Consider the following 26,486-nt stretch of genomic DNA (forward strand, 5'->3'; position numbering starts at 1 on the left):
ATTAAGATATATTTGTGTGGGGTTAAATTTATGTGCTTGCAAAATAATATAACATATCCTGACATTTTGCAGTTATGTAGACTTAAAGCCATAATGAATGGCGTGAAGCGTGTACAATTACCTTCCCGGAATCTAAGGTATCCAGTCACATTTGACATTTTGAGAAGGGCTTGTTTTTACTTAAGAAAAATAGACAATTTTTACAATTTGATGTTGGAAACAGTATGTACTATTGCCTTTTTTGGATTTTTGAGATGTGGCGAATTTACTTGTAAAGAAGTTTTTGATCCTTCAATACATCTTTGTATAAGTGATTTATCCATTTTTGAGGATTATGTACATCTACAACTAAAAATCTCTAAAACAGACCCATTTAGAAAGGGGGTCATCATTAAATTGTTTGCTACAGACAATATTATTAATATGTCCATCCTCTATATGTTGTAAATATTTAAAGGCAAGATACAAATTGTCTTGTTCACCACAAAGTCCATTGTTTGTAAATCAAAATGGTGGTCCTTTGACAAGAGTTGAATTTATTTCAGCATTTAAGCATGTTTTAACTTGTATTGGTTGCAACGCAGATATGTATAATGGTCACTCTTTCCACATTGGTGCCGCTACTACTGCTACTACTTCTGTTCATATGGAGGACTATATTATTCAAGTTTTAGGTGGATGGTCCTCCGAAAATTGTTGTAGATATATTAAAACTCCAGCTTCTGTGTTATGAGATGCAAATTGTTCCTTAGTATCACAAGATCCAGCCTGGAATAAACTTTTTTCTTGTCACCATTTACAGGCTTATTGTCAAATTCTGTTTTCTTTGAATGTTGGTCATACCTAGCAATTGTCAAATGAAGGTTATAAATATTACCCATTACTTTGATAATATGGTACTTAGATCTACTGTGGCCTCTAATTTTTCAATGCTGACATTATTTTATATTTGCTACGTTAACTTTATATCATGTACTATAATTTCATTTAATTTGGCATCATTTTTGGGGCACTCAGTCTCATATCTATAAAGTATATTAAGCGTTTAACATTTATAGCTACCGGTATTCAACTGACTTTTGGCCACCATTTAATTAATTGTAATGATTCTGCAACAATTCCTTAAATTCCACCCCCCCCCCCCCCCAAAATTCTGTTCACTTTATTTTCCGGCGCCTGCGACTTCCCCATGAAGAAATACAAATACTCTTTTGTTAACATTCTGATTCTTCATAGGAAGTTTCACCGAGTAGATAAGTTATCAACAATCTTCCATTGGCTCTCTTCTGGCTCCTGTAGCCCGGAACTGGTTTCTGACAGCCTTCCACAGCTGCTAAACCGAGTTGAGATCCACTGGAAGTAAGACTGGTCTCAAGATACTCTGGTTGCACCAAGTTGACTAATACCTTTCTTCGGGCTCCTGCAACTAGACCGCTGCCTTGACCTGGTTATCATTTATCTAAAAAATTACAGGCTGAGTCTGCCCCTACTGATGCCAAAGTAAATTTGTATATTGTTTGTTATATTTCAATATGTACTTTATATATAAATGTGTGTTCTTAAAATGTTTAGTTTAGATTAATTAAAAGTTTGTATACAATTTATCTACTCTCTTAGTTTTCTTTCCAACAAAAACCAAAATTTCAGTGTCAATCAAAGAGTTTTAAACAAGATACAGAGCTCACAATTCTGGTTTGAGTCATGTTTTTGTTCACATTTGGTATAGAAAACGGTAAACAATTAAAACAGGAAAAATGCACTTAACAAGAATAGAATTCCTGGGTCCCCCGCAAGTCAAGCAGAATACTAGTATACTGTATATTGGAATATTTTCAAACATTCAGGGCTGTTCCAGAATTAAATGTGTGGGGAGGTTAGGAGGAACATTTTTTTACCCCCACCACCCATTTTTTTTCTATTTTTCCTGTCGCAAATATATCCAAAATACTACAATCTAAAAGAACTTGACCAAAGTATTAGTGGTATAAACATTTGGTATAAAGTTAATGAAAATCCTTCAAAATTTGTAGGCATGAAAGCGCTTACAAGGTCACAAAGTCCCATAACTCCAACAAAAAGTATCAACCAATGCTGATTTTTGAACTTGACCAAGGTAATAGTGGTATAGACATTTGGTATAAATTTAATGAAAATCCGTCAAAATTTATAGGTATGAGAGCGCTTACAAGGTCAATTTTTGGATAAAACGGAGTCATTATTGTGGTCAAAGTCCTATAACTCCAACAAAAAGTATCGACCAATGCTAATTTTCTAACTTAACCAAAGTATTAGTGGTATAGACATTTGGTATAAATTTAATGAAAATCCATCAAAATTTGTAGGCATGAGAGCGCTTACAAGGTCAATTTTTTCATAAAACGGAGTCATTATTGTGATCAAAGTCCCATAACTCCAACAAAAAGTATCGACCAATGCTAATTTTCAAACTTGACCAAAGTATTAGTGGTATAGACATTTGGTATAAATTTAATGAAAATTCGTCAAAATTTGTAGGCATGAGAGCGCTTACAAGATTTTTTTGATAAAACGGAGTCATTATTGTGATCAAAGTCCCATAACTCCAACAAAAAGTATCGACCAATGCTGATTTTCGAACTTGACCAAAGTATTAGTGGTATAAACATTTGGTATAAATTTAATGAAAATTCGTCAAAATTTGTAGGCATGAGCGCGCTTACAAAAAAGTGTGACGGACGGACACACGGACGCATGGACACACGGACGGACGCCCGGCATTTCTATGTCCCCGCTCCGCGTTGCAGCGGGGGACAACAAAGAATGAACACAATTTATTTTTGAAAATGATTTATGTATATACCTATACATATTTCCATCAGTGAAAATACTCTTTGTTTAGACTGAAAATGCTGAGCATCTTTACAAAGCACATTACCAATAGAATGAATAGTACTTTAGAATATGTAATGCTGTTAATGCATCAGATTTTGCCTGTTTAGCGCAGGTAAACATTCAGCTGACTTCTTTTTGAAGTCTATTTGATTTGATATGTAAAAATGACTGGCCGCTGGCCGCATTACATGAGTGGCCACTCATTCCAGGACAAGTATGTAAGAAATATCTTCCGGGGGAAATAAAATTGGCCACTGGTCAAGAGAGGCCATTGATTTCTGGTGGCCGCTAAGACAGTTCTGACTGTATATATGACATCGGTCATATTTAGCCCCCATAATACGCCATGTAGTACATAGCTAGCTCCCACTGCCTGCATTGTTTCAGAGAATGCAACTTTAAACCTTAGATATGGCTAAAGGCAGGCAATAACTCAAAAACATAATCCTAAAAAGACACCAGTGCCTTCAACAGACTGTTATTTACTGCAAATGCAGAAAATGGGAAGAACTAATTTTCATTTGTTGCCTGATGTTTCTACCAATTACCATGAGGGAAAAACTGTCAAAAATGACTTTAAAAATGACTTTAAAATATCTGTCTAGAAAATTCTAGGTGCAGAGCAAGATTTCTGTGAATCTTAACTGAACATTAACGTCAAAATGATTTACTGCTGCAATAAACAGTACAATTTTAGTTCTCTTACCAGTCATCAAGGCAGCCTGTTGCATGGCAGCTGAGGCCAACATGTGCAGAGTCTTTGTTACCTGGGTGATGTTCTTACTGCAGTCTATCAGTAGATCCTGAATCTGAAATAATATTTCTCATTAGTCAAAAGACAGCCAAAATATATTTTCAAATTCATATTCTCTTATGGAGGCTTATTGTTTTCTCTTTAAATCAAAATATCTTAATATTGAATTATAATTTTTACTAACAATATCAATTCAGTTTATTAATTCAGTGTCAATTATAAACACACTTCTCAAAAAAGTTAAAGGGTTTGATATTTTTGCATTGTGTTAATAACATGAGGCCTATGGGACACATCGCTCACTTGAGCAACATTGGCTAACTTCTTTGAATTAAAACACATTAGATAATTAACAAGAGGCCCATGGGCCACATCGCTCACCTGAAGAACAATAGGTATGATAAAATCAGCTTAATGGAGTCATAATACAAACTATTTGGACAATGTACAATAATACATGTAGATCCTTTATAAATAAAATCCATCCCCCCCCCCACCCCTGGATATTCTTATGTTTATAATCATTAGTCCCTTTTCTAACAGGATGATTTTATAGTCATAACACATGTTGAGTATTGCAGTTCTCAAAAAGATCCTCTGGGGTCATGATTTTCACAACTTAGAATCTACACTACCTGAGGATAATTCCACACAGGTTTTAGCTTTCCTGGCTGATTAGTTTCTGAGAAGAAGATTTTTAAAGATTTACTCTATACAGTACCGATCAGACCCAACCTAACAGAAAGTAAACCCCAACTAAACCCTGGGTTTACTTTCTGGGTTTACTCTGGGTTTACTAGAGTGGACCCAGAGTAAACCCAGAGTAAACCCCAAGTAAACCCAGAGTGGACACAGAGAGTAAACCCCGATCAGATGAATACCCTGAAAGCAGACGCTACATGTGTATTCAGAATATACAAGGGGCAGGAACTACAGGATGTAGGATGATCAGATAAAATACAGGATTGCTTCACACTTCAGTGCGTACATGTATAGTTGACTCCAAAAGCAATTCTCTAGTAAATCCAAAGTAAACCCCGAGTAAACCCCGAGTAAACCCCGAATGGACCCAAATTTTCAAAAAGTAAACCCAAAGTAAACCCAGGGTTTAGTTGGGGTTTACTCTGGTGTTAGGTTGGGTCTGATCGGTACTGTATATTCCTATGTAATACTTTGACCCCCCATTGTGGATCCACCCACCCCAGGGGTCATGATTTTCACAACTTTGAATCTACACTACCTGAGGAATCTTCCACACAAGTTTCAGCTTTCCTGGCTGATTAGTTTCTGAGAAGAAGATTTTTAAAGATTTACTCTATATATTTTATGTAAAACTTCCACCCCCCATTGTGGCCCCACCCTACCACGGGGTCATGATTTTCACAACTTTGAATCTACACTACCTGAGGATGCTTCCACACAAGTTTCAGCTTTCCTGGCAGTTTAATTTCTGAGAAGAAGATTTTTAAAGATTTACTCTATATATTCCTATGTAAAACTTTGACTCCCCATTGTGGCCCCACCCTACCCCCCGAGGTCATGATTTTCACAACTTTGAATCTACACTACCTTAAGATGCTTACACACAAGTTTCAGCTTTCCTGGCTGATTAGTTTCTGAGAAGAAGATTTTAAAGATTTACTCTATATATTCCTATGTAAAACTTCGACCCGCCATTGTGGTCCCACCCTACCCCTGGGGGTCATGATTTTCACAACTTTGAATCTACACTACCTGAGAATGCTTCCACACAAGTTTCAGCTTTCCTGGCTGATTAGTTTTGAGAAGAGAATTTTAAAAAATTTACCCTATATATTCCTATGTAAAACTCTGACTCCCCATTGTGGCCCCACCCTACCCCTGGGGGTCATGATTTTCACAACTTTGAATCTACACTACCTTAAGATGCTTACACACAAGTTTCAGCTTTCCTGGCTGATTAGTTTCTGAGAAGAAGATTTTAAAGATTTACTCTATATATTCCTATGTAAAACTTCAACCCGCCATTGTTGTCCCACCCTACCCCTGGGGGTCATGATTTTCACAACTTAGAATTTACTCTACCTGAGGATGCTTCCACACAAGTTTGAACATTCCTGGCAGATTAGTTTCTGAGAAGAAAATTTTTTATGATTTACTCTATATATTCCTATGTAACCCCCCCCCCCCCCCCCAATTGTGCCCTCACCCTACCCCTGGGGGTCATGATTTTCACAACTTTAAATTTACACTACCTGAGGAATCTTCCACACAAGTTTCAGCTTTTCTGGCTGATTAGTTTCTGAGAAGAAGATTTTTTAAAATTTACTATATATATTCCTATGTAATCCCCTCCCCCCATTGTGCCCTAACCCTTCCCCCAGGGGGTTCATGATTTTCACAACTTTGAATCTACACTACCTGAGGAATCTTCCACACAAGTTTCAGCTTTCCTGGCTGATTAGTTTCTGAGAAGAAGATTTTTAAAGATTTACTCTATATACTCCTATGTAAAACTTTGATCCCCCATTGTGGCCCCACCCTACCCCGGGGTCATGATTTTCACAACTTTGAATCTACACTACCTGAGGATGCTTCCATACAAGTTTCAGCTTTCCTGGCTGATTAGTTCCTGAGAAGAGAATTTTTAAAAATTTATCCTATATATTCCTATGTAAAACTTTGACCTCCAATTGTGGCCCCACCCTACCCACGGGGTTCATGATTTTCACAACTTTGAATCTACACTACCTGATAATGCTTCCACTTAAGTGTCAGCTTTCCTGGCTTAATGGTTCTTAAGAAGAAGATTTTTGAAAATTTCTCAAAAAATTTCATTAATTTCTAATTATCTCCCCTTGAAAAAGGGTGTGGCCCTTAATTTCCACAACTTTGAATCCCTTAGGATCATTTGTGCCAACTTTGGTTGAAATTGGTTGGGGACTTAAGTTACCTAAGATCATTCATTGAACAAACCCTTTTTTAAAATTTACTTCTATTGCATGTATTTAATTAGGGCTTTTCGACTTTCGGTCGAAAAGACCTATTGTTTTCGTTCTGTTTTATTATTATTATTCTTCTCGACAAAGTTTCGTCATGGATTTTTTGAAAACGGAACAGAAAAATAGAAATTTAATATTAGATTCTTTTAGCAATTCTTTAGTTCTCCCGTATGTCTTTTTTTTGACTTCTGGTTCATATACTTCCGGTTTGCACATGCAAGAAACAAAATATTAAAAGGACCTTTGCATCTATTTTATTTTTTGATTATAAACTAAGAAATTTTGGATTTAGATACTTTATAGAATGGTATACAAAATCGTAAGCGACAACTTTTTTGTATCTCTTGCTGTTTATGAGATATTACACTTTAAACTATAAAAAAAGGGGGGATGAAAAAACTGAAAATTGATATAACCACCAATTTTTTTAAATGAGGAATGGAAAATGTTTAAACTGTCATAATCATCATATATTTAAAGTTTTGTTTGAAACAATGGAGAACTTCCGGTTTTATAAGTTGATAAAAAATCGTCTATGGGTGTTTTAATGTTAAACTGAATTCACGCGTGCCACTTTTTCTCAAACAGTTTTCAAGTAAATATTTTCATATTTAATATTTATATTGAGGGACCTAATTTTTAGACCGGAAAATGTTTTGAGATAAAACTTTTGAAAGATAAGGGATCTAGAGGGGTCAAAGCTAAAAACAATCCTTTAGCTGTATCTCTTTAATTTTTCATCCGATTTTTAAAATCTTTTCGGTTTTAAGTTTTGAGTAAAGAGTACAATTTAAAAATTTTGGTCCGTAGGGCCATTTTTTGACTTCTTATAGGAGTATTAAGGGTGTGAATATTGCAACTTTTTAAAAGTTGAAAAAGTGATTTACAAAGAGTTATCTCTCTTTGCTCAATGAACGTAGCACATTAATACGCTAGGCATACCACGTTTTTTATTTGAGAAAGGAATGCTTACTTTTTTATGATTTTTTTGGAAATATTCTTTTACAAATTAAAAGTATATTTACTTTGAAAGTGCTGAAGTTATCTTTTTTTTGACATTGCATTATTTATAAGGTTTTATTTCAAATAGGCAACTGATTATACCAAGGCGTTGAAGAATTTTTAAATAAAAAATAGATACGATTTTACCTTAAGATAAGGGATCTAGAGGGGTCAAAGCTAAAAACAATCCTTTAGCTGTATCTCTTTAATTTTTCATCCGATTTTTAAAATCTTTTCGGTTTTAAGTTTTGAGTAAAGAGTACAATTTAAAAATTTTGGTCCGTAGGGCCATTTTTTGACTTCTTATAGGAGTATTAAGGGTGTGAATATTGCAACTTTTTAAAAGTTGAAAAAGTGATTTACAAAGAGTTATCTCTCTTTGCTCAATGAACGTAGCACATTAATACGCTAGGCATACCACGTTTTTTATTTGAGAAAGGAATGCTTACTTTTTTATGATTTTTTTGGAAATATTCTTTTACAAATTAAAAGTATATTTACTTTTAAAGTGCTGAAGTTATCTTTTTTTTGACATTGCATTATTTATATGGTTTTATTTCAAATAGGCAACTGATTATACCAAGGCGTTGAAGAATTTTTAAATAAAAAATACGATTTTACCTGACATTTACAATCAAAAAAGGGAAAAGGGATGTCGAAAAGCCCTTACTTTTTGTTGAAGACAAAAAAAGTTCTAGTTAATTTTGTTTTTTAATTTTTTAACACAATTTTAAAATTTGTCTTTAATTTTTTTATTCAATTAAAATTTTTCCTAATGTAGCAATAATTGAAAAGATTACAATTCACTTTGATCAATTCAATTTCCCTTGATCTTTGACACCCTTACCTGCGCATCATTCCCACTTAGCTAAAATCAGTCACCCAATCAGAAAAGCTCACTTGAGCTTTCAGCTCAGGTGAGCTAAAATAATACTCATATAATCACTCATCCCCAAAAAATAATGAACATATCTAAATTGCATCATATTCAATGTAATATATTATCCTTCATGTTTCACAATAATTCATTCTGATATGTCATTTATTTTCTTACCTCTTTACCAAAAGAAAGGGGAGTTGCAGACCCATCTCCTTGTGGTAGCCTCCTCTTTATCTAAACAATAAACATGAACATTTCAAAGGGTAAGTCATCAAAAAGAACTCATCTATAAACACAAATATAACATTGCTCACCTTAGCAACCATGACTAACTGCTTTGACTAAAAACACTTTATATACTCAAAAGTATTAATATAGTACAAAAAATCAGCACCTATTACTTGTAATCATAATTTGAACAAGTTGAATCTACACATTTAGAGGATTCCAACATTTTGTTCAACAATTTTCATCTCAGATGTCATGCGATACAAATCTAGTCTATATGATGAAAATACTGGATAAGATGGTTACCATTTACCAGACAGTGTAAGACATTGGCATATTTCTACTTGGTATTTATGAAAAATAAAAATACTTAGATTTCAAAATTTCATTTTTCAGAACATTTATGAGATTTTTTAAACATTTATATCCAAGTGAACATTTTGTTTGTTTATTTAGGATTTCAAGATCTATAAATATACCATGCTAATGAGATACATTTCAATTTCATCTTTGTTTCATTGTTATCTTTCTGAATTTTACACTAATTTTCCCATGTACTTAATCTTTGACTTATGTACCTGTATGGAATTCCACTTTTACCAAAAATAAGATCATATGCAAGATATATAACAAAATTTCTGGTAGGGGTACACTATTTACTTCCAATTCCCTTTCAATTTTAGCCCCCCCCCACCCCCCCCCCCTTTTATAAAGCTATCAAAATATATATGAGAGCACAAAGGTACATTTTCTCCCTCAACTACTTAATAGTTATTGTATTTTATTAAAATCTACTTATATTTGTGAAAGAAGAAAAATGTATCTCAATGCACTCAATTCCTCAAATTAAAAACACTCAAACATTTAATTGGTCTTCCCCATTATAAACAATTGTTGTTCATCTGGAGTGAACTCGTGTGACATTTTATAACCTTACTCACTTGATCTATGAATACATGTACACTCAACTGGAAAATGTTGTCATATGACAGTTTAAAGAGCTAGTACGACAAGCATACCACTCTACTGTACTAAGGCCCACCCAGTATTTTCGTCTTTATTCAAACACAACAAATGGCTACAAACCAAGATGATTTTCTGGTGCAAAAATTTTCTTAAGAACTACCGTTTACGATAATGCAAATATCCTCTTAAGAAATACAGCAAGTTAAAAAGTTCACCTGGATGTGAAGTTGGACGGTCACATAATCAATTCCTGTGAAGCCCGAAGGTGCCCAATGTGGTAAAGCCACGAATTTCATAATTTAGATTCCTCTAACCATTGAGATGCCTCACATCAAAAACGGTAACAATTGGACTTGTAGATTTTATGGAGAAGTTAAAAATGTAAAATTGTTAACGCACGACGACGGACGAAAACAGATAGCAATAGGTCACCTGAGTAAACTCAGAAAACTAAGAATGCTTGCATATAAGTAAAAGCATTTTAAAATAACATTTCAGTTTTTGTGAATATTCAAAAAGTTTTCCTTTGTACAACTGAATCCCCAATGTGGCCCCACACTACTCCTACAGATTATGATTTGAATAAATTTGAATCTACACTATCTGAAGTTGCTTTCCCTAAAGTTACAGACTTTCTATGCAAATGTTCTTTTAGAAAAAGATTCAAAGTTATTTTTCTATATATTCTTATGTAAAAATTTGTCCCCGCTCCTTTGTGACTCCATCCTACCCCCGGGAATCATATTTGAATAAACTTGAACAGGTCGAGACCACTATATTTTGTGACGTCGGCATAAAGTTGCATACTAAAATAGCCATCTGTTTACTTTTATCGACAAACCAATCAGGTGAATGAGTTGCAAGGCATTGTGGGCTACTACAAGTTTCAGTGTATACAAAGCGTATTGAAAATATATACCATTTTGAATTGTCCTTTGGAAACTCATTTTGAATGATTTTTCAAAATTTATGAAATTAATATGGACAATTATGTCTGAACTTTAATTTCTATGCTCACATTTAAAAAATATTGCATATGAGGACTTATATCAACCTATTTAAATACCCCATTGTCAATGTTCAAAAGAGAGGTACGTCCTATAGAATTAAAAGCAGCGAGTACCGTTTTTTCACGTGATATCCCATATTTAAGACAACATTATTAGAATGCGCGTTGATATTTTGTTCAGGGACATTCATCAGAATGCTTAACGGACAAAATACTAAATGCTGCACAGCTTGCGCTTCTGCGTTTGTATATTTGTGCATTTCTACTACCGTGGCTATTCACGTATGTTAAAAATGTACAGTTACCTGTATTTATTTCTAGTGTACAATGATAAAGTCACCAATACACAACTGTGCAGTTTTTTCTTATCAAAACCTGTTTGTACTTGTATGCGTATGTTTGTCAGTCGTTTGATACTGATCATTTTTGAAGCAACAATTGATCAACTAAAACAACAGTATTTTTCAATGTGAGCATGGAACAAAGTTAATGGTACGTAATCTTTCCTTTTTTACCTTCTAAAGTAAAAATCAAGATGTACAAACATCCCGGCAAGCAATTAAGTATTGTGAATAAAACAGATAAAAACCATGTGTGTCTGTTGAATCGTAAACACGATGTAGACCGTCATGCATTGCAACTCATTCACTGGATTGGAGAATCTGTTTGACGAAAATACTGTCACGTGTTAAATAATGCTATCCATATAAGGTAGTGTACCCGACCTGTTGAATCTACACTACCTGAGGATGCTTCTACACAAGTTTCGGCTATCCTGGCCTAATGGTTTGAAGGAGAAGATTTTTAAAGATTTACTCTATATATTCATATGTGAAAATGCAACATTGTGGCTTCACCCTACCCCCAGGGTTCATGATTTTCACATCTTTGAATCTACACTACCTACCTATGCTTCCATACAAGTTTCAGATTTACTGGCCAAATAGTTCTGAGAAGAAGATTTTTAAAAATTTACTCTACATATTCTTCTGTAAAAATTTGACCCCCCATTGTGGCCCAACCCTACCCCGAGGGTCATGATTTTTACAACCTTGAATTTACGCCAGCTAAGGATGCTTCCACATGTTTCAACTTATCTGTCAAATAGTTCTTGAAAAGGAGATTTTTAAGATTGTGGCTCCAACCTACCCTCGGGAGTCATGATTTTCACAACCTTGATTCTACACTACTTAAGGATGCTTGCATATAAGTTTCAGCTTACTGGCCAAATAGAGTTCTTGAGGAGAAGATTTTTAAAGATTTACTCTATATATTCCTATGTACAAAGTCGACCCCCCCCCCCCCCCCCCCCCCCCATTGTGCCCTCACCCTACCCTCGTTGGTTATGATTTTCACAACTTTGAATCTACACTATCTGAGGATGCTTCCACACAAGTTTCAGCTTTCCTTGCTAATTGCTTTTTGATAAGAAGATTTTTAAAGATTTACTCTATATATTCCTAAGCAAATAGTCAACCCCCCAATCTGGCCCCACCCTACCCTTAAAGGTCATGATTTTCACAACTTTGAATCTACACTACCTGAGGATGCTTCCACAAAAGGTTTAGCTTTCCTGGCTTAATGGTTCGTGAGAAGAAGAATTTTGAAAATTTTTAATTATTCCTTATTTGCAAAATGGCATACACAATTTAGATACCCACTCATTGGTTTTTAAAAAATTCATCATTGTGACTTGGAACTACTGGGAGTTTTGGATTCACTCCTGATGCAACATATATATTCATACAAATAAAGGTGTTTTTTTGCATATCCAAAAAGATATTTTTGAAAATTAATAAAAATGTTGAGGAAAGTTAATTTAAATCGCCTTTATACACCTATATATGGTGGCACATTCCAATTTTTGTTGAAGCTCATAGAAGGTTTAAATAGGTAGTAAACAATTAACAATAGATTACGATAAAAAGAGAGTGATTCAGTGCAGAGATTCAGATGACTAATATAACAAAGTCAATCTCTTAAATGGACACATATTTTAACTGATGCTTTTCATCTTCAACAAGCATTTTTTTCCAGAGATACAGTGCTGCTATCCTGAAAGTTGACAAGGATAGGATAGGATAGGATGCACAATACATGATAGAAATATAAAAGTTAAGTTCTATCCTATCCTATCCTATCCTATCCTGCATCCTGTAGCCAATCAGATTCGAGTATGAATTACAGAGTTATTTTTCAAAACGAAAATTGGCGTAACAATGTATTTTCAATGTCAATTTAATAAGTTTTACAAGTTAAACCATTTAAGAATAACTTTTACATCAAGAACGCGGTGCATAACATTGATGCGCGCTAAAATGTTGGCGCTACATCTTTGTCAATTCGTTCGCAAGTACGGAGTTACTGCGAGAATTCGATGCAACATTTGACAACGTCAGAAATAGATTTCTGTATTTACTTCATTTAAAGTCTGCAAAGTAATAAATGCTTGAATTTATAAACGACCAATTCGGCATTTTAAAAGATAAACATGACTGTATACTAGAAACATACATGTACATTGTTTCACGTTTCATATAATTTCTTCGATGCCCAATAACAGGGACGCATATTTCTGTCCGATATTAACCTGAACAAATCGAATCAATAAATGTTAGCTAGCTATAAATGCTTAAGAATTTAAACATTAAAAATAACTCAGAGTGATTTAACTATAAACGATATAAACATCCTAGCGGGATTATTCATTTCCAGATCGTGTTTACATTTATCGCCGAACGAATCGCTCGATAAATGATCATTACGCTCAGTTATATGTGATAAGAAAATAATTTGATAAAAATATGACTAAACAGTTCCTCAATAAGTGCATCGAAGTTATTTATCTGTTTTTTTTATGCATAGATAAAATAAAAAATAGAATCGCTTACCTGTTTGTTTACGTTATTGTGTCCATCCCGCGTACGATTTAATTTTACCGTAGCACAGGTAAGTGATTTATCCCGCTCAAAGAATATTCGGTTTTACGATTTAATTATTCATTTTGAGTACTACATTAATTGATAAAATCATTTAATTCATAAATTTCGTTTCATTTAACTTGCATTCCTATATTTTGAAGGTATGGGATAGGATAGGATAGGATAGAGCTTATTTGCAGGATAGGATGCAGGATACAGGATATAGGATAGGATAGGATAGTTTTGTCAACTTTCACGATAGCAGCACTGTAAGTCAGACAGGCTAGTGAGAAAGAACATACCTTTCTAGCACACATCTTCGTTTCATTATTGCAGTTTTCAAGGTCTTTGAAAAGAATTGCAATTTCCGATTTCTCTTGCTTTGGCTGAAAGTATAAATATGATTATAGCTGTAAAAAAAACCAAGAGACCCAAGGTTCACATTGCTCAATTGAGCAACAATAGCCATAACTGTGATCAAATCAACTTCATGGTTAATGCATTAAATACAAAATATCTTGACAATAAAGTATATCTTGCTTAAAAAGGATTGACTTTGACCCATGCGTGCACGGTTTGACATTGCATATGATATCAGACAATTATGAAATAGATACTTCCAACACACCGTATTGTTGTCATTTACATAACCTAAACATAAACTATAGAGACTCCAGTGAATTAGCTTGAATGTAATGCGCATGTGCAAGATTGTAAAATCAAAAAAATCGAGATGATTTCCGTATTTTTAAAAGGAATCTTCGTTGATTATTAATTAGCGAAGCTTGATTGAGAGAAAATAAAAACAAATTGGTAATGCTCAAGTACTATAATGATGTTTGAAATATATAAAACAAAAGACAGCACTCTTCCGATTTCTCAGTATTAAAGCCCAAAAAATCAAATCAATATAGTAGTATCGATATTCAAATTTGTCTGCACATACTCTTATGTTATACATCAAAGCTATTTTGTTGTTCAGTTTTTTAGAAGAAAATTTTCAACAACTTTTCTCTAAAATATTTATTCCCATGTAAAAAATTTCCCTTTGTGACCCCATCTTACCCCTTAAATGGGATCATGATGAAAACAAATCTCAATCTACATTATCTGAGGATGCTTCCACACAAGTTTAAGCTTTTCTGGCAAAATAGTTTTTTTTAAAGATTTTTAAAGAGTTTTCATTATTTAATCCAATGTAAAATTTAAACCACCTAGTGTGCCTCCACTCTAACCATGGGAATCAAGAGTTAAACAACTTCAAGAGTACACTATCTGAGGATGCTTACCCAAAAGCTTCAGCTTTTTTTGCCAAATGGTTTTTAGGATATTTAGAAAGATTTTTCTCTATTAACTCAAATTAAAATTTGACCCCCAATTGTGGCCCCAGCCTTCCCACCAGAAAAAAACTTGAGTCTGCACTATCAACCAAATCTAATTCGATTTTCATGTCATTTTTTGATTGATTTTAATATTTCTTTAGTAACTCTCATATAAAATTTTCATGAAATTCACTATTGTAGAAGTGGATTGGGTCCGCCGTCTTCAATGTTGCAATAAAGATTTAAATATATATATACTTATTTAATTTTTTTTATCATAATCACATTATATTACCCCGAAATGTGTAGATGGAGCAAATTAAAGCCAGTCTTCCCCACTTTGAAAACTTGAGATTTGATGGATCAAATCTATATCTTTTTCACAATCTCAGAATAACAGTCGCAAATGCAACTTTGCATACATTTTTGCAAATAATAATTTTTTAACTCATCAAAAAGATGTAGAAGAACCAACTGCCCTTTCCTCCATGTCTGTAGCCCATGCAAGAACAAAGATCACTCATTACCAACTTGCAACCTGAAATCCAAATCAAAGAATACTGCCTCTTTGACTACCAATCATAAGTGACTATCCATCCCAGTGACACCTTGCTCCACTATAAACATTGAACAGCTGAAATTAGAGCTTCAAAATCATGAAAATCAAAACTTTGTTTCATATATCACCGACTGTTTCATAAATGGATTTGATACTAAAGTGCAGAAAACAGACTTAAAAATAAGAGAATGCAGAAATTTGAGGTCAGCTTTACTAAACATGGATACAGTTGACGAACTATTATCAAAAGAAGTTGAGAAGAGATTTCTTGCAGGACCTTACAAAGCTCCTTCTTTTGAAAGTTTTCGCGTGTCCCCTCTTGGAATTGCCGAACACAAAGATTCGAAAAAGAAAAGGCTCATTGTGGACCTTTCTGCCCTCACAACAATGAAACTCACCCTAATATGAACAAACTCATTGATAAACAGGAATGCTCTTTGTCTTATGTAAAAATAGATGATGCTATTAAAATTAGTGTCCAATGTGGTCAAGGTGCCCTGATGTGCAAGACTGATATATCCGACACCTTCAAAATAACTGTAATGTCGCGTGTATAACACACACTTTTTTTCAGCCAAAATTTGATCAAAAGTGGGGGGTGCGTGTTGTACATAGGACAAAAATTTTACCCTCTTATTTTAAGCTGTGATTCTTGATACCACTGGAGTAGTAACTGCCGATATAGCGTGTTATGCAAGTTGTATAAGTGTATACTAAACTTACTGCATCAGAAATACCTTATTCTTAGTTTTGTTTTTCATGTATTGAAATATTTATCCTCTCTTAACACTATTTCTTGCATCAAACAAGTTTGAATATCGCCATTGTATTCGCCATTACGTAAGCAGCCACCTGTTGACTCGGCGTGTGGTCAATATTTGTTTAACAATTTCCGGTGTCAGAAGCGTGCACCTGTCTCGTGTCGGACTTCACAGGGTGTTTTCAAGTGCATGTAGATAAGCAATTATTCTGATTTTATTAAACTTAATTACTTTGTGTCTAGTTATGCAGTAAAATGTTATTGCTTTACATAGACACTGTTAAAATTACATCAATCATTTGCACAACTTGACAGTGACGATATACGACTGTAGGAGTTACAGATTTATTAATTATGAAATTAATAAATCTATAAATAAAAGTAATTAATTTATTGATAATTACATTAATATAATAAATTATGTATTAATCATTGTACAAATAAACTTCAATACTAAAGTATATAATAACAACTTTTATAAACTTAATAAAATCTGGTCATGGTCAATTGAATAGAACAGGCAGCTATCTTGACCATATGGTATATATTGCCTTAGGGTTGTAATTAAGGTTCTGGCCAAATATATAATGTATCTAGGTATTCAACTGGTTTTTAGTTTTGTCTTCTTTGATTTTATTGGTTGTTGAGATTTCCCTCCAAATTTTTGGAGCTGGTTTGATATAGTTCTTTGCCGCATCAATGAGAGTGGAGGTGTTTTTGTAATCTGAGAGCTGACTTTTGAAACGTAACAAACTCTACCTCTTGGTAAGTTAACATTACTAATTCTAATAATTTTGATTAATAGTTATACATTTCATTAACAGTGAATTCTATAATTTTGTCAAATTAAAACAATAGCTCATGCACAGTAAGAGTGAATGATTTTGTGAGATATCAAATTTTTAATAGATAAGAATAACATGAATATGTTCACTGTTTTTTCCTTATATATTGTGAACATAAGTACAATTTTATTAATGTAATCTTTACAATAATTTGTAGTTGCCATACCAGATAGTATATACCATAGAGTTATAATACCTTATTTTTCGGGGCATAGGCCGGTATTTTTTTTTCCCGATGCGCGAGCCCTGGCTTATCCCTCGGTATTGGCTTATCATAAGCTCAAGTTGAAAAAATTGAACAGTCAAATATAAAATCCACTGTTTTTATCCATTGTACTGATGTAGCAGTTTATTCTGAGGGTTGTTTTTTTTCGTCCGTTTGAACTATTGTTCGATAGTTGTCCCGTTGAATTTTGTAATAACATCGTGAGTAATAAAATGTACAGTACTGTACGAAGTATGTCTTTACAACCCCAATCAAAAGAAATTTTCCCCCCACGTTCGTGGATGAACCCCTGGAAACCATTATTGCGTAGTAAAAAAGAAAACGAAACCGGGTAGAATGTAATATGAGGGAATTTTTGTGAATTTCTTCATGTCTGCTAGCGTTCGTGGGAATCACTGGTGTGATAAAGCACTAAGCTCGGTTGCCGTTCTTCTCTACGTATAATGATCTTCAACTTCTCCGATGTTGTAAAAGAAACTCTTTACGAAGTGTCAAATGATATTTGATACCGCCCATGTAAATCATGCTTTTGTGGGAATCACTGGTGTTGGGTGTAGAATAAATCAAATGCTTTGTGTTTTTACAATTAATTCTCTGTTGGATGAAATAACGATATTCTGGAGTCATGTGTATATATACAAAGGTATGAAACCCATGACTAAAACACAGCCTGGGGGCATGTAGTGTACACCATTATACTTCATTGCATTAACTGTGTTTTTAACATTACAACTTCTCTGCATAACGGCAAGTCACTATTTAATTAATTCATGGAAAAGAACACAAATTAAATATTTTATGCATGGTATTTCGTTTTCTCATTCATAGCGATTACGGGTGATAACTCTATTTGAATATGAAACCATGTGTTGAGCTAATGGACGGCGCCATACCCCGTATTTACAAGAAGCTTTCAAAGTATAACTTGATTAAATGAAATTTAGCAATAAGGTTTAAAATTAATAAAATATAAAAGGTTTGGTAAAATATTATACTTAGTTCTATCAGACAGAACCACGGAGGTTGGTGTTGCAATTAATTTTTTTTTTATGAGCTCTTAATTAAGTTTTCCCATTCCTAGCATACGATTTTTCTATACTTTAAGAAAATGTATTTTATAGGTGGAGCAATTGCGGATAGTGACAACTGTTACAGAATTTAAAAAGCTTTCTTACATCTAAGATTAATTTGGAATGTATACGAAGATTTTATTTTCATGTAAATAGAAAATATAAATATGACAGCCACTATAGATTAACAGAGTATAATACTCATTACAACAAATATATTATATAGTAGTTATTAGTTCTATTTTCCTGGTCAACTGACATATCAGTAGACATTAATATTGTAACTGTAGGTGTTGAATTCAGACACAAAGGCAATTCTGGTTGATCAGACGTCAGAGCCTTAGAATTAAATCTTTTCAAAATAATTTTTTTTTTAATGATTACACAATTAATGGTCTTAGACTAATTCTAAAAATTTCATTTGCAATTAAAATGCAGCATTATATTATATTTATAATGTGAATGAGTTTTAGGCCTATATTCAAAGACTTTCGATGTCTGCAGTCTCCACACCCAGAAATTAAAAAAAAAAAAACTTTGGCTCTACTTTTTCATGTACATCTTTATATTAATTAATAACACATCATTGCCCTAAGAAACTATTTATTGCATTAATAATTTAACTAAAATAAAACCAAGGATAACTTTCATCCATGCTGTCAAATCTGCACTTAAAATTTTTTAAAACGCTTTGATAAGTGGTGTTTTCCATTGAATTGTTACAAGTGTTTTTTAAACTCTGATTTGTAAAGACTCTATTGTTTAAACCAATTACGGTTGGTAATCTGGATTTAGAATAAAAAGTGTTAGGGTCGGCGCATAAAAAATAGGGTCGGTCGGGAAACTGGAAACACACATATTTTTTTTTTGGCCTAATCATCGATTGAAAATCGGCTTATCCCCCAATTCGGCTAGTCTAAGGATTTTTCCTGAATTTTGAATGAAAATGAGCAATTCAGCCTTTGCCCCACATCGACATATGTCCCGAAGAATACGGTACTTTACAAGAGCGCATTCCCATAGAATGGTATTTTTAACTGTGTTTTATAATTTAGAAAAATATAGTGATGTCTTAATCTGTTTATAGACATTATAGATGAATATCATTGTAAACCTATTTTTAGATACATGAATTAATACATAACGTAATTCATACATGTATAATGGAATAAGGTAAAGAGTTGTTCCCCCTTAGCGCAACTTGCACCTATTGTAATATTTTTATGCCGTATATTTATATTGTTGTTATTCATTGTAGGGCTATTCATTTGTTTACTATCTATCCCAATAAATACTGGAGATGCCCAGAACCTGAACAGGCATTTGATTTCTTAAACATTCAACAAATACCCCTGTCACACGACATACATACGTTTTTTCACAATGTTTATTAACAACAATCAAAGGGTTTAATTAATTCATTAATCAATTAAATCATTTCTTTTGATGTTGTTTTGGTTCATATGTGCAAACATTATTACTTTTAAGCACTAAGCTCGGTTGCCGTTCTTCTCTACGTATAATGATCTTTAATTTCTCCGATGTTGTAAAAGAAACTCTTTACGAAGTGTCAAATGATATTTGATACCGCCCATGTAAATCATGCTGTCCTTTTTAAGTAAAATTGTAAGAACTTTGACTCTAATATCAGACTTGGGCCATGTTCCGATCACGAAATTACAGCAATTACGCTTGGGTTATAAAATTATTATTAAATATCGATAGTTTTGGGGGAAATGGCGGCCGTTGATTTCGCCATTTTTTGGGTGCGTGCTATACATAGGACCTGCTGTTTTTTCGCCATTTTTTGGTCAACTTTGGGGGTGCGTATTATACACGAGGCATTATGGTATTCCTATACTATCTTCCCAGTATCATCTTTTTTGTGTAAAGTGGAGAAAGCAAAGTTGTACTAAACGAGAACTTTTGCAACTTTTAGGGCATTTGAACTTTGCTTCTCTTGTCATAGTACCAGGAAGATCATTACATTCCTATCTCTTGAGCTTAGCCTCTTCAGTGCAGGAGCTCCATCATCACATTCATCTGACTGCAGAGTGTAGAGAAGATATCAGAATGTGGAAATTATTTCTGGATCAGTGGAATGGCATATCATTCTTCTATGATATAGAAAGAACTCCAGCCAATAGCATGCATTTATATACAGATGCTTCATTTACCTTAGGATTCAGGGGATTATTCAAAGGTCATTGGTTCTGTGACAGTTGGCCAGAAAAATTACCAAGTGAACCAGACAGGGACATATCTATGGCACTACGTGAATTTTACCCTATTGTTGTAGCTGCCATTCTCTAAGAAAAATATTTGTCTTAAAAAAGAATACTATTCTATGGTAATAACGCAGCTACAGTGAATATCATTCAAAAGGGACGATCTAAAGTCCTCTGTATTATGCAATGGATGAGACGGCTAACTGGTGTTCAGCTAAATACATTTTCAGTATATATTTAGTTTCTTCCAGGCAAAACCAATGTAATTGTTGACGTTTTGTCTCGATTTAAGATAAACAAATTCAGAAGACTGGCCCCCCAAGCAGACAGTTTCTGCCCACCCATAAAGGATGTTCTCTGGAAATCTCTCACAGAATTAAAGAGCTGACAAGGGACTCCTTGTCAGTTTCAACTATTGCTGCAATAATGTAGCCCTCTCCGATTTTTTATATCTGATGTTTACTGGAGAGGGCTACAATTCCACAGGATCTCCGTAATGGTGCAAAATTAATTTTTTAATGCGGCTGACTTCAGTCTGAAAAGATCGATTTTATATTTGACTTCCTTTAGATAAAATGATTTTTAATTCACGTAGAACAAATTAACCGTATATAAATCAAAACCAGATAAAACACATCAGCATGTTTACAGTCGTCTTTTTCAGCAGCCATGACAGTTCTCGCGTGATTTTATGGGATGTACATGTACGCTTGGAGTTTTGCTGGGCTTGATAACGTAAATGTCAGTGTAAATAATCGATCTCACCTGGTTATATCACTAAAACATCATTTAAGGAAATGGTAATATAATGGAAAATTCATATTTACCGCGTTAATTATGTTTAAGATAGGGGAATTCCTATATTCAGTTCAAGATTGGCTCCTGAATTCTCATTGGCTGTCCCAAAAGAGTCTTGGTAAAATGGGTAGGCAAAACCGGGCCGGGGTAGATCGATATTTTTCAATTTTCTTTGTTAATAATCAACCAATTTCATTGAAATTTATTTGGATTTTAGAGGCTAATTAACTAGAATGCAATACTGGCCGTTACTATAAATAGAAACATCCAGTGCAAAAACAAACATCATATATCTGACTCTAGATGGGTATCCTTTAAATCTATGATAAAATTCTGTTCATTCTTGAGACTTGCTGCCACAGCTTTTTTGCATATTTGCATGGTTTTCTCATAGACATGCTCTTAAAAGTAACATTAATAACGCATAAATAATATTCATGTGGGATAACATAGACATGCAACTATTACGGAATTATCAAGTTTGTCCCGGGCGATCAGATCCGGTTTTAATGATCTGGTTTTTCTTAAAAACTGCTATTTATTGAAGAATTATTACTTTCCGTTCAACAAATGACTATTTCTTAATATATAAGTAATTTATATGTTTTACCGGAATTAAACGTGAAATGTTTAGTTTTTTCTTAAATAAGTCCACAAAACCGTAAAATGTTGACCCGGGTTTGCCTACCCATTTTACCAACTTGGAAATCAACAATCGTCGATAAATTTCTAAATTCACATTGTTTTGCAGAAATATTCACAGCGAATACAGCTATATCGATTAGTAACATATCCTGAAAATTTCAATGAAATTGGTTGATTATTAACAAAGAAAATTGGAAAATATCGATCTGCCCGAGCTTTTATTTTGGCCCGGCCTGGGTTTGCCTAGCTTTTTACCAAGACTCGTCCCAAAATAAAACCGGTCAAGGTCAGTAAGCATGGCAGACAAATTCAACTTTTGTTGTTGACATACACGAAAAATAACCGATATATGGACTATACTTGAAATTTTTGGATTAATTTATGCCATAGACATCTACAATGTTTGAGTTCAGGTAAGAAATGCAAATGTTATTGTCAATTATAAACGATTTGAGACGAAATTGTTGCGGGAGTGAATCACTCCCGCACTTGCACCATTACAGAGATCCTATGGAGTTGTAGCCCTATCCCCCCCAAAAAAAAAATCGGGAGAGGGCTACATTTTTGCAGCTATTTCAACTAGAGCTAATTCTTGTTATTCAGACTAAAGTTTAGCTGTATGAATAACCTGTGTGATGATGTATCAGAATCTACTTTAATGCAATTCGTTACTTACTGCTACGATTCCATGAATCTGTTGTCCCAAACCATAAAAATTTATCTATGTGAAATCCTACATCATTTTACCCTGCTAAATAAACCTAATCCTTTCACTGATTAGGCAGAAAATCTACCTAATAGAATACACAAGCTGCTGAACAGAATTAAATGACAAAGTCAATCTTTCCAACCGAGCCCGACAATCAATAACTTTTCCATTATTAACTGACTTGTGCAACGTACTTCAACAAGAGGTCCAGGGGCCACATTGCTCACCTGATCAACAATAGGCATGATAAAATCAGCTTCATTGAGTTATTATACAAAATATCTGGACAATGTGGTACGTATTATACATGTAGATCCTATATAAAAACAAGAGCTTACAATTCCTCGCTATGTAAACAAAGCTTTTGTTTACATTTTAAATGTTGAAGTGAAAATTCCAGTTTTGGACCTGAAATGAATATGTTAATTGTTAGGAACTATTTATTTATGCTAAAATTGAATAAGAGTACAGACAAATCATCTTGAAAAAGATTTTTACTGGTATATTGAACCTATGTAAACAAAAACAGGGCACGAGCCTTGTTTACATGACAAAGAATTGTGAGCCCTGTATCTTGCTTAAAACTCATCGACGGGCACCCAATTTTTTTTTTTCATTAGAAATGCATATATAAAGCATTGTAAATAATAAAAACAGAAAAATAGAATTTGACCAAAATCATGACTATGCCCCTTTAAGAAGAAGTTAAAAATGTAAAATTGTTAACGCATGATGGAGACGAAAAAAGTTTTAGATTCTCTACAACACCAATCACTTTTTGAAATCCCCAGATTTGTGAGGACATTACACATTTATTGCTATATGGTAAGAAAGATTTTTGTTAAAGATTTATTACTAAGTCTCCTTTTATGTGAGCTATAGCTAGGGCATCATCAAAGAGAGTTATGAAATTTTTTTATGGCATTAATCATTCTATAAATTCAAAATTATTTTTAAAAAAAATTATGATACCTATATAAAAGATATTAGTTTTTATTTTTTTACCATCTTTCATCTATTGGTAACTCACCATGAGAAGGACCTTGAGTCTAGCAATATCTGTTCCTACACACTCAGTTGCACTTTGTACCTGTCGTACTTGGTCAGCCATCATTGCTGTACACTCCACTTTTTCTTGAGACAGGTGAACTGTATGCAGTTGCTGAATTTACAAAACAGATATTTATGAAAGAAAGACATCAATAATTTGGTAATAGCGTAATCTTTAATAGCATATTCTAGATAAATGTTTTTACTAGACTTAATCTAATTAAATTGTTAAGTAGTATGATATTTCAAGTTTGATTCTAGATTAACAAATATGCTATAATTTAGTAAGATGAAAATAAATAAAGTAAACGAATTAATTTGTGTTGCATGGTTTTAATGCCCTGTTTGTTTCTACTTTGTTTACAGGGATTGATTTATTGCCAAATATAACTAGATGTACTGTGAGCAAAACATTGGATGAATTTACTTCACCGTTCATTTTCTATAAATAACTGCTCTATTTTTTTTAAACTGTTAATGCTAGTATGAGTACATAAATCAGTTTCTATTCTTTAAATTCCATTTTATTTCAAGTTATCTGTCAATGCATGAGGATATTTGCAAACATGACTTGAATCAAATAAAAATTCACAAGTCAAGCAGCCATTTAATATAAACATTTTGAATTATTGGTATACTGAGCCCGATTTTTGTCCGAAATTTTTTTCCACAAATTACTTTTTCAAAAAAAAAAAAAAAAAATACATCAGGGCAGGCCATTTTCAGAGAGACGGGGATGAGAATTTTAAAAAATAATTTTATGTGGCCTAAGACAAACAAGTAAAATTTTAGCTTCTAATTATTTCCATTAATACAAGACATGACACAGACAGATATTAAGCATTTTTTAAACAATGACCGTGAACTTCCCCAATTAACCTGAAGTCAGGGTCATAACACACCCTCAGGTCATAAACAATCTTAATGTGAATTAAGAACTTCCAATATTTATCCATAAGAAAGATATTGACCTGACATGAATTTTGCACTTTTTTGCTAGTGACCTTGACATTGCCCAAATGACCTTGGGTCAAGGTCATGACACAACCTTAGGTCATAAGCAATCTTTGTGTGAAGTAAGAACAATCAATGCTTCTCCTTATGAAAGATATGGACCGGACAGAAATTTTGCACAATATTCTGATATGCTGAAGATTAAAACAATATAACCCAGATGTGATCAAAGACTGAGGAATATTCTTGGAAGATGGCCTGATGCTCACATGAGGAGTAAAAGACTTCTATATCTCACTTGGTATGGTTGTTTTATCCCACATCAAATATTAGAACTGTCCTGATGGAACTATTACAACCACATTAGCCTCAGTTCAAATTTGGCAGACATGATTTCCATAATTAAAGTAACTAACTAGACCTATTTTTGTCTCCAACAAAAAGGAAGGGCTTTTCGACAGCCCTTAAAACCCTTTATTTAAATTTATCATATTTTCTCTCAGAATCTGTATATTAAAAATTAGGAAAATATCATGAGCATATACCCACACGTTAACATTTAAGAAATTAAATGCCTAAAGAAAGACAACTTCAGAATTTTTTATCCAACTGTATCGTTTGTTTCCTGAAATAAAAGTTCTAAAAATTCATATATAAGAAAGTACTCATTTAAGACTCAAAAGTTTTGGTATGCCAAAGGATCTAATGCTAATCATTCATTGAGCAAAGCGAGATAACTCTTGAAATATAATTTTTTTGAAATGTGATAAAGTTATCATTTTCAGGCCCTTAAAACCCCTATAAGGAGTCAAAAAGTGGCCTTTTGGACCATGATTTTTAAATTTTACTCTTTATTCTAAACTAATAAATGAAAAGAGTTTGAAAATTGGATGAGTAATAAAAAAGTTATAGCTAAAGGGCTGTTTTTAATACTGACCCCTTCAGGTCCCTTTTTTTTCGGAATTTTTTTCCTCACACCTTTTCCGGTCTGCGCATTTATTCCCTCATTACAAGTAAGAAATATAAAAATATTTGCTTAAAAACTGTATGAGAAAACGTTACATGCGTGAATTCAATTTAACATAGAAACTCCCATAGACAATTTTCATCGGCTCATAAAACCGGAAGTACTCGATACCATCCAATGAAACTTTGAATATATCTTAATTACGTCTATTTAAACAATATCTATCCTATTCATTTATTGAGCAAAGCGAGATAACTCTTGAAATTGAATTGTGATAAAGTTATCATTTTCAGACCCTTAAAACCCCTATAAGGAGTCATAAAGTGCCCCCTCGGACCATACTTTTTAAATTGTACTCTTTATTCTGAACTATAAACCGAAAATATTTTGAAAATCGGATAAACAACAAAAAAGCTACAGCTAAAGGACCGTTTTTAATATTAACCCCTTCAGATCCCTTATTTTTTAGAATTTTTTTCCCAGGACCTTTTCCGGTCTTCGCATTAGGTCCCTAATTGCAAATACAAAATATAAAAATATTTGCTTGAAAACTGTTAATTTGATAAAACGTTACATGCGTGAATTCAATTTAACATAGAAACTCCCGTAGACAATTTTTATCGGCTCATTAAACCGGAAGTACTCAATACTTTTCACTGAAACTTGAAATATACCTTAATTACTTCTATTTGAACAATATCTAAATGTCTTATAACATTCCTAAGCTTTTCGTAATTTTTT

The 26,486-nt window shown here is 33.4% G+C and overlaps 1 protein-coding gene across 2 annotated transcripts in view; it reads right to left on the reverse strand.

Moving 5' to 3' along the window:
* The window catches only part of LOC128179745 (dynactin subunit 1-like), a 263,574-nt gene that overhangs the window by 77,866 nt on the left and 159,222 nt on the right, over positions 1–26,486 (reverse strand). For both annotated transcript variants that reach the window (XM_052847306.1, XM_052847304.1), the window contains exons 20-23: positions 23,805–23,936; positions 13,915–13,998; positions 8,663–8,722; positions 3,578–3,680 (exon numbers count right to left, since the gene is read on the reverse strand). In XM_052847306.1, coding sequence (XP_052703266.1) covers positions 3,578–3,680; positions 8,663–8,722; positions 13,915–13,998; positions 23,805–23,936 — 379 coding nt within the window. The remainder of the gene's footprint in view (positions 1–3,577; positions 3,681–8,662; positions 8,723–13,914; positions 13,999–23,804; positions 23,937–26,486) is intronic.

This window comes from Crassostrea angulata, chromosome 4 (assembly GCF_025612915.1).
Source record: "Crassostrea angulata isolate pt1a10 chromosome 4, ASM2561291v2, whole genome shotgun sequence".
Classification (NCBI taxonomy): domain Eukaryota; kingdom Metazoa; phylum Mollusca; class Bivalvia; order Ostreida; family Ostreidae; genus Magallana; species Magallana angulata.